Source organism: Lepidochelys kempii, chromosome 4, assembly GCF_965140265.1.
Source record: "Lepidochelys kempii isolate rLepKem1 chromosome 4, rLepKem1.hap2, whole genome shotgun sequence".
NCBI lineage: Eukaryota > Metazoa > Chordata > Testudines > Cheloniidae > Lepidochelys > Lepidochelys kempii.
Window position 1 is genome coordinate 62448812 of NC_133259.1, and position 15905 is coordinate 62464716.

Sequence of the window (15905 nt, forward strand, 5' to 3'; positions counted from 1 at the left end):
TTTCTGATCCTATGGCTCTTGGTGGCAGCCACATTGCTGCAATAACAGCTGTTGCGGCTCTGATGTCTGAACTCAATGTAAGACTACACTAAAAAGTCTAGCTTGATGTAGTTTCTTTCAACCGTTCACTGCTGCAGTGTTCCTTTTGAAAAGAGAGTTGCGGGGGGAGTGGGGAGGTCACAAGGTTAATTTAGGGAGGATTGCAGTATTGCCACCGTTACTTCTGTACTGCTGCCTTCAGAGCTGGGCAACCGGAGAGCGGTGGCTGCTGACCAAGGCCCAGCTCTGAAGGCAGCAGTGTTATACCAATAAAATAAAAACCAGCAGGAACTTATTAAAGGGGAAAAGGCAAAATACCACATTTATTGTGAATACAGAAAGAATCATAGTCAGCAGTTACTTATAGCTATAACATTCCATTCAATTTCATATTTATTCACACATTCATTCATACAAACACACACAGAGAGGTTCTGCAAGGTTGTTATCATAGTTACCAGCCCTAGAGTTACTCATGCCAAGCCACTGGCCAGGTGGCCTGGACGTGAGGAGGGAGCAGGGCCTCATCAGATGCACATCTGATGCTCCTGGAAATTGGTTTGCAGAATCAGACCCCAAAGTTCTCACTTTCTAGAGTCCATTTTTAAAGGAATTTCTTCCTATGCCAGTCTGTGGGAATTGCTTCATCATGCTGTTGCTGAATCAATCAGCAGATGGCACATTCCTGACGGCTCCGTGCTGCCAGATGTTATCTTGTTCTTTGGTTCTCCCATTCTTGAGGCTGTTGGGTGGATTCCAGTCTGCCCTGTGGGGGTCCTCTGGTTATTTTCCACTTGACGCCTTCTTCAGCCGATGGACACTGGATTCTTAGGCTGGCACCTCCCTTATTATTCAGTTATTATCCACACCAAGCATCCATCCACATACATCCTCTATCTCTATTTTAATCACAACTGTTAACAAAGCAAGATGAATACAACAAAAGGGCTTGGAGTCTCTGGGTGCTGTTTCTATTTTTACAGAGTATTGCTTTGAGTTTCTCTCTGTGTGAGTAGTTGTTGTTACAAAGAATTGCTTTGAGAACAGACTGTGTTTTAGAATGTACTAACACAATTAGCAGGTTGCAAGTTTCACACAGAGAGGGAGAGAAACAGTACCAAAAACCAAGAGGCCTCTTAATTAGTAATACCCTGGAATTTAAACTATGGGGAATCAAACTCATTTGTGATTTTAATACAGAACTTCTTTAATATGATCCAACAGCAGCACAGAAGTAAGGGTGGCAATACCATACCATGCCAGCCTTACTTCTGTGCTGCTGTTGGCAGTGGCTTTGCCTTCAGAGCTGGGCTCCCTGTCAGCAGCTGCTACTCTGCAGTCACGCAGCTTTGACAGCAGCACCACCATCAGCAGCAGAACAGAAGTAAGGGTAGCAGTACTGCAAACCCCCCCCCCCACAATAACACTGACCCCCCCCCCCCCACACACACACACAAACTCCCTTTTGGGTCAGGACCCCTACAATTACAACACCCTGAAATTTCAGATTTAAATAGCTAAAATCATTAAATTTACAATTTGTGAAATTGACCAAAATGGACCATGAATTTGGTAGGTCCCTACATATCACAAAGGACATTTGTTTAGTATAAAGGCTGCCACCAGCAATAGTAGGCTTAGAAATTACTACTCTATCAATTTTAGTTATAAATACATGTCAGAGGAGAGACCTAGTGAGAAATTCTTGCCTTTCAGGAAAGTGGACTCAGCAAAAGGGTGTTAGAGTTATCTTTTGAAAGGGGTAGAGTCAAATATCAAATGTCTGACCAAAAAATGTGTATAGCAAACGTCCCCGTAGGAAAAGGAAACTTACTCTGAAAATGCATTTTTTAAGAAGTGCAAGTCTCCTCTACCTAAGAAAATGTAATTCTAAAAGAAAGTATTGTTAGAAGTAGACAGAGTGTAGTTTGAAGGAATGAGCACAAAGCTGAGTCAGGAAATCAAACCCCAGCTCTGCCACTGGCATGCTGGGTGAGCTTGGACAAGTCCCTTCGACTCTCTGCCTCTGATTCCCTAACTGTAAAATGGTATAGTACCTACCTACCTTAAGGGCCACTGTGAAGATATCAGTTAATATTTGTACACTGCTTTTAGCACAAAGTACCATATACTAATACAATGTTATTGAGTACATACACTTTTGAATATTTAAATTTCTTTTTTCCTCCTCAAGGTACTATAACTTCCTGGGTGGTGATTTTTATACTGCCTATAAATAGTGCTTTGAATCCTCTCCTCTACACTCTGACCACACGACCTTTCAAAGAAATGATTCAGCAGGCTTGGTATAATTACAAACAAGGAAGATCCATAGGAAGCAAAAGCAATCAGAAAACATATGGCCCATCATTTATCTGGGTAGAGATGTGGCCAATGCAAGAGATTACACCAGAGTTAACAAAGCCTGCTATTTCTACAGACTCCTCTGAAACATCAGCAACCACACATTCCACAAGACTGAATTCATACAGATAAATGTTTTGAATAGTCACAGTAAAATTTGCACAGCCATCTCTGATGTGGACTCACTGTTTTATAGCAGTAAGGAAAAAGATGTAACACAGATTCACATCAGTGATGGCCAAGAAGTCTAATCAGAAAAAGACAACAGAGAGTGAACTTAACAGTACATACATTTTTGAAGAGCCTTAGGAAGTAGTAGCCATAGGAAAAAAAATGTATGCGAATAAAATTCCACTATCAGTCCAATTTTTACTTTCATTTTGGGGCTGGGCAGATAAAGTCAAAAAGGTTAAAACTGTTACTTTGTACCTTTCTAAATTCTAAAATGTAATTCGTATGCAGTCTATTGTTAGATGACCAGATTGCTAAAAATATAAAAGTTAACTCTGAATGGCTATGCAACTTCCTAAACTTTAGTCAGTTGCAGTATTTTTCTGAAGAGTTACTCATAGGTCAGGCATGGGGCACTGGACACCAATTAAAATGATTCAGATTTATGAATACTTAAAAATGGTACAACGTTGAGCTACGTTTTGGGGGGTCCCAACTGAAGCAATCAGGCAGATTCTCCATATGTGTGTATCAGATTTTTTTTTTTTTTAAAGACACTTTGATATTATGAAAGAAAGGGATACTGGATAAGGAAACTTTCAGTAACTGGCTTGTGGCCAGCTGAGTTCCCAAGATAACACAGCTGGAGGAAATGCTCTTCTGCATTTACACTTTGAAGTTTTTTTTAAAAAAGCAAAAAGATGTTTTTAATGTTTGCACTCAACTTCCTAAAAGATACAAGAAGGAAAATATAGTGTGACTCACACTTTACTGTTTACAAAACTTTGAAATATGTTAGAATCAAATACAGAACAGATGAGTATCATGTTTCCGCTACTGTATATATTGATTTATTTGGAATAAAGATTTACCTGCTGATCAAACTGATTGTTTTCCCCTTGATGAAAATAGTAAACACACCATATTTCATTTTGTATCCTCACTTGATACTCTGGATAATGCAGAATGTCTGCAACATTAAACTCTCCTTTACTCCACTTTGAGAGCATCAAGTTGATTAGCTAAATAATCAAGGAACAGTAAGAGCACCTGTACTACTTACAGCCTTCTCTACACTTTGACAGATGGGAGGAAGGAAGAAAGAAGCTGCCATAATTAGCTGTTCAATATTTGTTCTAATGTCTTTTATTTTTTAGGCAAAAGAAATAAATAATTAGATTTTCTTGGGTGGGGGACGGGACACCAAGAAATAGGGATCAATGACTACTCAGTCATGGCACACCACTACATTTTTCTATAGCTTCCCAACTCATTTCAGTGCTGATTTTTTCATGTGTTTCTGGGTACAGTAGCTATGATCCAGATATTTACCACAAATTAGAAATCTTTTAGATAGTCGATCCTTGTTTACAATGGTATGCCAGATTATAGGGTTTGAATCAGAAACCTACTAGTTCGTTAAATGGGAGGAAATGCAGAACAAGTTCTGATACAGCATATTATTTCAAAGATTACAGAAAACGGAGAATTAGCACAGATACTACTGAAACTGAAATATACACTTCAAATAGCAACCCAACCTTTTAATACACAATACAGCTGAGTTTCTATCGGAAGAAAAATATGATCTAAGCATACAATAAGGCACTTTAGATATAGTTTAGTAACCAAAATACATAAAAATATCAGGTGTAGAAGGGTTTGCAGTGATCAAATAATCTGTAAAAATGCAACTATGGAGAAAAGTATTGAAAAACTGGCTAAGATGATTCTCAGTGTAGGGAGGGAGCTGGGCTACAGTCTTAAAAACGAGAGACCAAGTTCTAGACTCATTTATATCTATATTAATACCTGTTAAATGGCAGAATAAGAATGGAGTTTGTATAGGTATAAGTGAAGGCAGAAAGTTTCACAAGTAGTCTCGTTTGATTAACAAGATATTAAAGAGACTTATTTTGGAAATAACAAGCTTATATACATTCCTGAAGGCGATGGTGGTTAACAAAACTATAGCTGTCTGCAAGTGATTACACTTGGGGAATTCTTGATTTACAGAACCACGGTGGTCAATTAGAGAGGTATCAGATATCTCTCTCTGTGTGGTATCTGAATACAAGTGTAACATTACTCTAATGACAGGTTTCAGAGTAACAGCCGTGTTAGTCTGTATTCGCAAAAAGAAAAGGAGGACTTGTGGCACCTTAGAGCTCACGAAAGCTTATGCTCTAATAAATTGGTTAGTCTCTAAGGTGCCACAAGTCCTCCTTTTCTTTTTGCGATTACTCTAATGAAAATTTTATTTAGAACATTTCATATGTACTTGCTAATCAATAGAACTGCAAGGAAACCAACAGTTTAAATATCCAGACTTGGTCCCTCTTCCCAAGCCAAACTAAAACAGTCTATGCTATTATCAACAGATTCTGAATGATGTTCATGCATGCACCAGTATCAACATTTTATCCACAGAAACAGCTTGTGCACAGAACAAAACATTTCCTTGAAGGGGGGCAGTTGATGAAAGCCCCGTTAAGATATTATAAAAAAAAAAAAGCACAAAAAAGTTGTTTCAGTCTTCATTTATACAGACATTCCTTAACCCAGTATGGCCGAGAGCCAAGTCCTGGCATTGCAAGATAAGGGTAACAAAGTGGAAATGCTGTGGGATGATTCAGCTTCAGCTCACGCAGGTACCCTCTTGAGCTTTCCTCCTGTGTGTGTTTGCACAGAGTCAGTCACTGGGTTTCAGAGATTCATATCCTTCCTTCAGAAGATCCCGCCACGTTTTAAGGAATCGGGCATTTTCTGAACATTTGGTCGCGAGCTCCTCTACCTGGGCTGACACAGCAGATGTTGCCTCCAGGATCTTTGTTAGCGAGAATGCGGCCTGCAGCAAGAACATAAGAACCACCATGCTGGGTTAGACCAATGGTCCATCTAGCCCAGTGTCCTGTTTTCCAACCATGGCCAATGCCAGCTGCTTCAGAGGGAGTGAACAGAACAGGCAACCACTGCATGATCCATCCCATTGCCCGCTCCCGGCTTTGAGCAATCAGAGGCTAGGGACACTCCAAGCATAGAGTGGCATCCCAGACGATCTTAGCTACTTGTGGACCTGTCCTCCATGAAATTATCCAATTCTTTCTTGAACCCCATTACAGTTTTGGCACCAAACGCACACGGGGTGTTCAGAGATACCGGGAGGGGGGCGCAGCCACTCTGAGGTCTGCCTCACGTTCCTGGATGGCCAGGTCCCGGGCTGGTGGCTTCCCCGCGCTCTGACCAAGGCAGGGCGACAGACAGGTCTTGAATCAGTCCTCGTCTACACAGGTACGAGCAGAGGTCTGATTCCCCCCCTCCCCCCCGAACACTCACATTCCGGTTCAAAAGGGTTTAGCTCATGGGGCTGGGAAAGGGGTGACACTGGACCCGGGGCAGCGTGCCTGGCGCTGGGCACAGCGGGGCCGGCTCCGACCCGCGCGGCGGAGACTCACGTCATCGATCTGCATCTCCACCTCCTCCAGCAGCTCCCGCGGGTCACTGGGCTGCTCCAGCGGCCGCGCCCCGCTGCCGCCGCCGCTCCGGCTTCTCCTGGGCCCGGCGCCGGGGGAGACCCCGAGGGGCGCGACGGGGGAAACGGGCTGCGCCGGCCCCGCCTCAGCCATGCTCCCTGCCTCGGCTCCGAACGGCCGCAAAACGATCCCTCGAAATCAACCGGTTTCGCGGCGCGCGCGAAACTCACTGGCCCCGCCCCCTACCCGAGGGGCGGAGCAGGAGCCTTCGGCGACCCCGCCCCCCATCGTAGGGCCGGTGATCCGTGAGAGCGTATCCCCTCCCCCTCCGCATACACCACCCCAACTTCCGTTCTGCTGGCCGGGGCAGGGAGGGGCTCGGTAATGTGGTCCGCGACTATCCCCATATGCAGTGCAGCTCCACTTGAACTACTACTCCCAGCATGCAGCGCGGGACCTTCCAGAGAACACGGATTAGACCATTGATAGGCGCACTGCATGCTGGGAGGGATAGTTTTCTCCTGCCGCAATGCATGCCGGTATCAGGCGTCCTCCCCGGCTCCGGCCTGCATCCGCCAGGCCGTTAGCTATGGCGGCCATGGATGCCATTATACAGCCCCGCCTCCTCGCGTCCCGGGAGTTTTGTTTAATTATGGGACAATAAAGAAATTTCTTTTCTCCGGCCACACTGGGCTAGCGCATGCGCCGTGCTGCACCCTTCCCTCAGCGGGGAACATCGCCCTGCCTGTAGGGCGGGCCAGCGCCTCTCCTTCCGCAGGGCATTCTGGGAGCTGTAGTAATCCCTCTCCCGGCAGGTAGCCTGGCGCGCAGGCGCAGTGGGGCGGGGCCGCGGTGGCGAGAGCTGCGGGTGTGCGCTGTGCGGGGTGAATGCCATTGGCCGGGGCTGTGCGTGGGCTCGCGGCGGCAGGCTGACCCGGAGCTCCAGAGCCCGGGCGCTCGGGGAAGGCAGAGCGGGGACCCCCGGGCGCTTTGGGGGGCGGGTTGTGCGTAGCGGGCAGCGGCAGCGTTCGCCCCCTGTTCCCGGCCCTGAGGGGAGGCTGCCCCGTCCCCGGGGGGCGCCCAGGCAGGCACCATGCCGCTGCCGCTCTGCACGCTCTCCAGCCAAGGTAACGTGGGGCGTCGCTCGTGGGCACCTTGCTGGTCCGCGGGGCTAGTGGGCTGCAGGCTGACTCTCGGGTGGTGCCTGAAAATCACCCGCTCCCCGAGCAGTTTCCTCTTCTGCCCTGTTAACGTGCCACCACGATTCCTTGCTCGTGGGAAGGGGGGCTGTGCGCCCCCCCCATGTGTGCGGGAATAGCAATGGGGGTAGGACAGGGGAGTGAAAGTGGCGAGGATAGCTCAGTGGTTGGAGCATTGGCCTGCTAAACCCAGGGTTGTGAGTTCAATCCTTGAGGGGGCCATTTAGGGAACTGGGGCAAAAATTGGGGATTGGCCCTGCTTTGAGCAGGGGGTTGGACTAGATGACCTCCTGAGGTCCCTTCCAACCCCGATATTCTATGAAATTAAAGCTAGGGGGCCTGTCCAGTAGCAAGTATGATTGTGGGCCGTGCCCATCACACACGGCTGCCCCTCCCCTTGTCTTTACAGCGAGACACAAAACTGGACCAAAGGTCATTGCCTTGTGACTCTTACAAAACAGATATATTTGAACACGAATCAGCAGTGTTGTGATGCCCCTTGCTTGTGCTTGATGTGCGAGGTAGTGATTTAACGTGTTTAGAACGGAAAGGACACTGACCCCACAGTACTGGCCAGAATAACCATTGTTGTTAGTTCATTTACCTCATTTGACTGTGTATTCAGTTCACAATTTCTCCCTGTGGAAGTCATTGCAGTGCTGTACGTGTCCACCCATGTGGAACTCTTGCAGGATCAGGGTCTTGCAAAGTCAGATCTTAATTTTGTAGTTTGATCCTACAGCCACATACACATGTGAGCACTTTACATCAGATAAAACACACTAGTAACTGTTTGTATATGACAGTCCAATCTGGGGAACATTAATTCATATAACTTTCCTCACATGAATAAAATTGCATGCATAATTGTGTGCAGGACTTGACCCATATATGTATCTGTTTTATTGGTGTGTTATCTGCTGTAAAGTACCATGTACAGTGTATACATTTTTTTCTCTTTTTTTAGGTGGTGATTTCCCAGTGTTGTAATGCATGGATAATAGGAGAAAATAACAGTTACTTTTCCATCTTTGTTCCATCATTTAAATAATGAACATGGAAATAATCCCCTTGTTAGCAGTTAGCAAAGAGTTTCATATGGATACAAGTTCCTTCCCTTTTAAAAAAATGTTTGCAAAAAGTTCAGACTTATGGGTGTTATGAGTGAAGTACCAAGTCACTGAGGCCCCAATCCTGCAGTGACTTCTATACAGGAAGGTCAGATGAGTCTGCCTGCTCATTTGACAGTGCAGGATTGGGACCTAAAAGATCATTAACAAATGCATATCTTAGTTTCATATAACTTTAGTCAAGAAGGAATCTTATCATAGCGCTCTCAAATGGTAAATGAAGGTTGCATGTTTTAAGGAATGTACCTGCAGTTGTTTCTGTGGTTATGAAATATGTTCTATTCTGCAATACATTACTAACTGTAAGGTTCTCTGTTTTAAAGTAAATACTGCTTGAGACTCTTACTCCTAAATCTATTGCAGTTCAGTGTGACATCTGGATTGTCTATTTAAGTTAGTATGACTTAAGCTACATAAATAATACTTGTAGTCCATGTGCATTACACTGTTCCAAGAGATTACACCCTGTGGTGATATAAAGGTTATATTGGTTTGCCTTTTGGTTGGGTGTATTATTCTCAAGTGCCAAGACAAAAATTGTTCCTCTCTATCTTGGATATCGTGCTCCTGCTACTTTGAAGAAATATTTGATAAATGTTCAAAGCATTTTAGGAAACAAGTGATACTTATTTAAGGTCTCTCTTCACTTGTAAAGTCAGGCTGAGGGATTGGGGGGTGGAGGGAGGGAGAGAGGATTCTTAGTTTGTGGTGGTATGACACAGGTATTTCTAGTTCAGATGGCTTATGAGCTGTGACACTTTAAAAATTAATATATATTTGTGATGTTTCACTCAAAATGATTTTATGAAAATATGCTAATGACTGAATATAATGTAACTGGAATTTGCTTCATGCAAAAGGTCTCTTGTAAGGTATCATTACAAAACTTATAATTTACTGAGTGTGGTCATCCTATTTGTATAAATGTATCACTCTTGTATCTGAAACTAGAAATGTGAAATATAACTCTGAGGTTCTATTGTAGTTATGCAAAGTGTGGGCCATTATTGGTGGTTTGGAATCTTGATGGCTCCCATCAACCAGGACAATTGACTGTGGGTGGCTCTGTTTGCTTGCAGGCCTTCCTGTGAGTCAGGCTGGGAGGAATGAGGGCTTGAAGTCTTACAGTGACATGTGATTATGTCACCTGAACTGGAATCCATCTTTAACCTGGTGCTTTTCCATTGAGAAGGAGGGGTAGGAACCCAGAGAAGGACAAAGGATTCCTGCCTTATGCAAAAGATATATAAGTGGGTGGAACAGAACAAAAGAGGGCTGCAATCATGAGAAATCCCCTAGCTACCACTTGAGCTGGAACAAGGGCTGTACCAGGGGAAGAATTGTGCCCAGACTAAGAAGGCGGCCAGTCTGTGATAGAAACTTATTGAAACATCTCTGAGGGTGAGATTTTGTCTGTATTTAGTTTTCTTACTGTTAAACTTAGACTTTCATGTTTTATTTTATTTTGCTTGGTAATTCACTTTGTTCTGTCTGTTATTATTTGGAACTACTTAAATCCTACTTTTTGTACTTAATAAAATCACTTTTTACTTATTAATTAACCCAGAGTATGCATTAATACCTGGGGAGGGGGGCAAACAGCTGTGCATATCTCTCTATCAGTGTTATAGAGGACGAACAATTTGTGAGTTTACCCTGTGTAAGCTTTATACAGGGTAAAATGGATTTATTTGGGGGTTTGGACCCCATTGGGAGTTGGGCATCTGAGTGTTGGAGACAGGAACGCTTCTTAAGCTGTTTTCAGTTAAGCCTGCAGCTGTTGGGGGGCATGGTTCAGACCATCAGGCAAGCGTGTCTGGCTCAAACCAGGCAGGGCACTGAAGTCCTAAGCTGGCAGGGAAAACAGACTGAGAGGTAGTCAAAGCACATTAGTTGGCAGTCCCAAGGGGGTTTCTGTGATCCAACCCGTCACAATATTTATATGAAGATATGGGACCATAAGATAGGGTCTGAAATTCTAGGGCATTTCTAGATGTAAAAATCTAATCCAAGTTCAGCCTGATTTAAACTATTAAGCAGTTTTTCATGGTGTAACAAGCAAATCTTCCTCCTTTCTCTATCCCCTCCAATCTCCAACTCCTTTCTTCCTCATATCCCCCTCCAGCTCCCAAGATGTTGAATGGTTACATGAATCTGGGTAGTTAAACTAGTACACTTTGAGTATTTCAAGTCCCCTCTTGTGCATTTAGCCTGAAAGGAACTAACTTGACCTGATCCTGGAGTCCTCACAGGCATTGGCCTGTTATGTGCCATTGGCTTCATGACACATAACAAGATTGGGTCCAGAATTCCTTTTATTTCCATTATGTTCAAAATGACCCAATGCTTGATTTATTTATTTATTTCATTTAGAATAATACCAGGTAAATCAACTTTTAATATTCTGAATCTTTTGAACCAGAACAAGGTACTATTCTTTCACTTTTGCACTCTCCTATATTTATTCATTCATGTTACATTTACCAATTCCTCTGCATAGTGATGTAGGGAAAATAGTCCTCAGGCTATACTCCACGTTATTACTTGTGAAAAGGGGATATTATCTTTATAATAAGTATGTGATATAATAGTCTCTCTGAATAAGGTCTTTTTTTTAAGTATTGAAAACTTATACTGGGGGCATTTGCTTCTGACCACCATCAGGATTTTGTTGTGCTTGCAGTAATGTTTAGAAAGCACAGTTGAGGGTTTACTGTATGTGTAAACCTTACCTTTGAAACAAAGTATAGTTTATCCCAGTGTTTCCCAAACTTGGGACGCCACTTGTTCAGGGAAAGCCCCTTGCAGGCCCGGCTGGTTTGTTTACCTGCCAGGCCAGAGCTGCGATTGGCCAAACCTGCGGACGCAGCAGGTAAACAAACTGGCCCGGCCTGCCACGGGCTTTCCCTGAACAAGCGGCATCCCAAGTTTGGGAAACACTGCTTTAACCAATCTAAATTTTTACTGTTGATCATGAAGTTTTGTTGAGGCCTACAGCCAAGGACTAGCTGCCCATCTAGCGTTCACTAATGTATGTTCAGGTACAGTATGAAACAAACTTACAGATTGAAGGTATTTTAAATTTTTGTAACCCTTTTTTGTTTGTATGTTGATGTTTACTGTAAGTCTTTGGAACTTTGAAATTGAAATGTTTCCGTACAATATGTTTTTCTTTTGTATGTGCATACTATTGTTAGCTCTAGGACTTTTTGATTGTGGGGTCTGTGAGGACTGTTTTAATCACAGAGATGAAGCATTTGTTTGGACTAAAAAGAACACAAAAGGAATTCTATGCATTTTGAAAACTGATAAAAGGTTATATTTTAGGCTTCTTCACTTTGACATGGTCTGTGTCACCATCTGTATACATGATCATGCTTTCAGTGCTATTCATAACTCTGGAAAATGGAAAACTTCGGAAAAAGTTCTGCTGCTGTATCATGTATTCTGGGTTGGTGGCTTTATTACAAGGGATATTGGCATGAAAATAGTATGTGATTACTTAGGAGTTCATGTAGTCTGACTGCCTATTGCTCATTTGAAGTCATAATTTTGTTTTTATGATTGAACAGCTGCCTGTTAAGTACAGATCACAACTTCAAGTAAAGAATAAACAGACTAGATAACTTCCTAATGAATAAAGACCTGGTTTCAAAGATTGGTAGTTATACCAATCTCTCTATTAGTAGTAGTAAACTAAAAACTGCCTTTTTAAAAATAGAAACAATCAATCCTAGCCTTTTCTGAGCGACTCAGGTTCTCTGGTCTCACAAAACTGCACAAAGATGGTTGAAAGTTCTGGTGAAGAAAGGCCTAGGAGAAGACTAGCCAGAATGTTCGATTAGTTATACTTTGAGTTTATGGAGCAATGTGGGGAAAGTTGCCTAGCCCATCCCTGTACTTTGACTAGTTTTTCAGAGTTAAGACTTTCTTGAGTTCTAACTTAGCTCAACTTTCTTTTTCCTTTTAAGGATTAAGCAACTAATATTGTTTGTCCTTACACAATAGGCTAGTTGACATTGAAATGTTATGGTTATTTTTCTATTATTTGAACTTATATTTCTTTATTATTCTACTGGGTTATGTTTTAGTGTCTGAGCTACAGCAAAACTGGTCACATCTGTATACTGTACGTTTTTAAAAATCCAACTTTAGTGACCAAAATTGGGGATGGCAGAAGCAGGGTCCATTATGGAGTCCTATATGCAAGAATAAATCCTGATTTTGATGCTCATATATTATGATGGTCGTCATACTCATCATATTCCTATTACGCCTCTGGCGTTTCCTCCACTCCTGTCTGTTTCTGGCAAGTCTTTCAGTGGTTCCCTAGCCGTGCCACAGGTTTTTCAGCTCAGCTTCCACAGCTCTTCGCCATGTTGTTTTCAGGCAGCCTCATTTTCTGTTGCCTTTAGGTGTCCATCTGATTGCTACTCTGGTGATATCAGTTTCCATCCAAAGCACATGACCAATCTATCTCCAGCGTCTCCTGGCAATGATGGTGCTCCGATCCTCTTGGCTGCACTGTGCCAATACATCTTGGTTTGAGATTGTTCTAGGCCAAAAGATACGGAGGATTTTTCTGAGGCAGGTTGTATGGAATGAAGAGAGTTTGGACATGTCATACTTTCTCATTCCCCAGCATTCTGCACTATAAAGTAGTGTTGGAAGTACACAGCTCTTATAAATCTTGAGTTTGGTTTTGGTTTTGTATTTTGATGATTTCCAGACTGTATTTACAAAAAGAAAAGGAGGACTTGTGGCACCTTAGAGACTAACAAATTTATTTGAGCATAAGCTTTTGTGAGCTACAGCTCACTTCATCGGATGCGTTCAGTGGAAAATACAATACAGAGAACATGAAACAATGGGTGTTACCATACACACTGTAATGAAAGTGATCACTTAAGGTGAGCTATTGCCAGCAGGAGAGGGGGGGTGGGGAGAGGAACCTTTTGTAGTGATAATCAAGGTGGGCCATTTCCAGCAGTTGACAGGAACAGCAGGGGGAGGAGGCGGAATAAACATGGGGAAATAGTTTTACTTTGTGTAATGACCCATCCACTCCCAGTCTTTATTCAAGCCTAAGTTAATTGTATCCAGTTGGCAAATTAATTCCAATTCAGCAGTCTCTCGTTGGAGTCTGTTTCTGAAGGTTTTTTGTTGAAGAATTGCAACTTTTAGGTCTGTAATCGAGTGACCAAAGAGATTGAAGTGTTCTCCAACTGGTTTCTGAATGTTATAATTCTTGATGTCTGACTTGTTTCCCATTTATTCTTTTACGTAGAGACTGTCCAGTTTGGCCAATGAACATGGCAAAGGGGCATTGCTGTCACATGATGGCATATATCACATTTGTAGATGTGCAGGTGAACAAGCCTCTGATAGTGTGGCTGATGTGATTAGGCCCTATGATGGTGTCCCCTGAATAGCTATGTGGACGCAGTTGGCAATGGGCTTTGTTGCAAGGATAGGTTCCTGGGTTAGTGTTTTTGTTGAGTGGTGTGTGGTTGCTGATGAGTATTTGCTTCAGGTTGGGGGGCTGTCTGTAATCAAGGACTGGCCTGTCTCCCAAGATCTGTGAGAGTGATGGGTTGTCCTTCAGGATAGGTTGTAGATCCTTGATGATGCATTGGAGAGGTTTTAGTTGGGGGTTGAAGGTGATGGCGAGTGGCGTTCTGTTCTTTTCTTTGTTGGGCCTGTCCTGTAGTAGGTGACTTCTGGGTACTCTTCTGGCTCTGTCAATCTGTTTCTTCACTTCAGCAGGTGGGTATTGTAGTTGTAAGAATGCTTGATAGAGATCTTGTAGGTGTTTGTCTCTGTCTGAGGGGTTGGAGCAAATGCGGTTGTATCGTAGAGCTTGGCTGTAGACAATGGATCGTGTGGTGTGGTCTCTAAGGTGCCACGAGTCCTCCTTTTCTTTTTGCGGATACAGACTAACACGGCTGCTACTCTGAGACTGTATTTAAGCTCCTGAAGGTGTTCCTGGCTTTATTAATTTTGTTCCAGATGTTCTGGCTTGTTCCACTGTCCTGGCTGATGGTGCTGCCCGAGTATGTGAATGTTTCTACATTGGTGAGAACATGATCATCTATCCATACTGGTGATGATGAGGCAGTATTAAAGGTCATGATTTCTGTCTTATTGCGATTGATTGTCAGTTCAATTTGTTGGCTGAATGCGTTGAGTCAAATTGCTTTTTCTTGTATATTGTGTTGGGTATGTGATAGGACAGTGACCTCATCTGTGAAGTCCAGTTCTTCAAGGGATGAGAAGTGTCCATTTAATGCCTCTTGGCATGTCTTCTGTTGTTCCCCACATTACCCAGTGGATGGCAATATTGAAGAGGATTGCAGACATGACACACCCCTGACATCCTCCTGTTTTGATTTCAAAACTGAGCTCACTGTGATCAACACTGCATGTAAAGTTGAAACAGAAGCTTTTGATGACAATTATACAGAAAGGAATTCCATATGCCTGCAGAATGCATCATAGGCTAGTCCTGTGAATGCTATCAAAAGCCTTCTCAAAGTCTATGAAATTTATGTAGAGTTGCCGTTGCCATTCTAAGCACTGTTCAATTATGTTTCGTAGAGTGAAGATTGGTCTATGCATCCATGCCCTTTCCGAAAGCCAGCTTGCTCTTTTCTGAGAACACTATCAACTGCCTCTGATATACGCTGGACTATGATCTTACACAATACTTTGTTTGGCACAGATACAAGTGTTATACCACGCCAGTTATTACAATCACTGAGAGTTCCTTTCTTTGGTATCTTCACTATAATCCCATTGATCCACTCATCTGGCACTGTTTCGCTCTTCCAGATTGATGTAAACAGAGGGGTCAGGATTGATACTGCTAATTTAGGATTTACCTTGAACAATTCTGCATTCAGGTTATCCTTGCCAGGAGCTTTCTCATTATTTTTAAAGATTTGATGGCTTGAATGATCTCTTCCTTAGTTGGGCTGTCTGTGTTGATATCAAGATCTTCTTCTGCCTCCTGGATGTTTGCTTCCTCTTTAGGTGGCTCCCTGTTCAGCAATTCTTTGAAATGCTCTGTCCAGCGCATTTCTTGTTCTTTTTCGGTTGTTAGTAGGTGTCCTTGTTTGCTCTTGATGAGTGCTTGTTTGTGTCTGCCATTTACCACAGATAAGCTGTGTCATTTTGTAGACGGTTCCTGGTTCATCACAAGCAGCTGCATCCTCTGCTTGTGTTGCCAGATTATCAATGCCATTTGTCTGCTCTCACAAAGCATTTGACCCTTGCTATACTGCTCGTGGTATTTGTCCTTTAGCTTCTGGGATTTTGTGTCTAAAACTTTTTTCTTCAGGACTTGTCTGGTTTCTGTGGCATTCCATGTGTTGGGTATAATCCAATCCTTCCTTCTCTTCTTCCTGTAGCCTAGACAGGCTTCACTGTTCTGTTTATAAATTGCTGTTACTTTGTCCCACTTCTTGTTGATCTCCTCATTTGCATTCTCCTCCTCTTCATCAAGGTCTGCAAGTGCTTGAAACCTGTTC

At 43.1% G+C, this 15905-nt stretch overlaps 3 protein-coding genes across 9 annotated transcripts in view; 2 read left to right on the forward strand and 1 right to left on the reverse strand.

The window, feature by feature from the left end:
- RXFP1 (relaxin family peptide receptor 1) overlaps positions 1 to 3458 on the forward strand; it is a 91145-nt gene extending 87687 nt beyond the window's left edge. For all 6 annotated transcript variants that reach the window (XM_073341463.1, XM_073341464.1, XM_073341466.1 and 3 more), the window contains one exon: positions 2234 to 3458. In XM_073341463.1, the coding sequence (XP_073197564.1) occupies positions 2234 to 2535 (302 nt within the window). In that variant the 3' untranslated portion in view covers positions 2536 to 3458. The remainder of the gene's footprint in view (positions 1 to 2233) is intronic.
- Positions 3459 to 3704: 246 nt separating this feature from the next.
- On the reverse strand, positions 3705 to 6378 carry C4H4orf46 (chromosome 4 C4orf46 homolog). Its single transcript, XM_073341470.1, has 2 exons — positions 6030 to 6378; positions 3705 to 5422 (listed from the first exon to the last, which is right to left on the reverse strand). The coding sequence occupies exons 1-2, from the start codon at positions 6198 to 6200 to the stop codon at positions 5267 to 5269; spliced, it is 327 nt and encodes a 108-aa protein (XP_073197571.1). The 5' UTR covers positions 6201 to 6378; the 3' UTR covers positions 3705 to 5266.
- Positions 6379 to 6883: 505 nt separating this feature from the next.
- Positions 6884 to 15905, forward strand: part of ETFDH (electron transfer flavoprotein dehydrogenase) — a 29906-nt gene continuing 20884 nt past the window's right edge. For both annotated transcript variants that reach the window (XM_073341471.1, XM_073341472.1), the window contains exon 1: positions 6884 to 7174. In XM_073341471.1, coding sequence (XP_073197572.1) covers positions 7141 to 7174 — 34 coding nt within the window. In that variant the 5' untranslated portion in view covers positions 6884 to 7140. The remainder of the gene's footprint in view (positions 7175 to 15905) is intronic.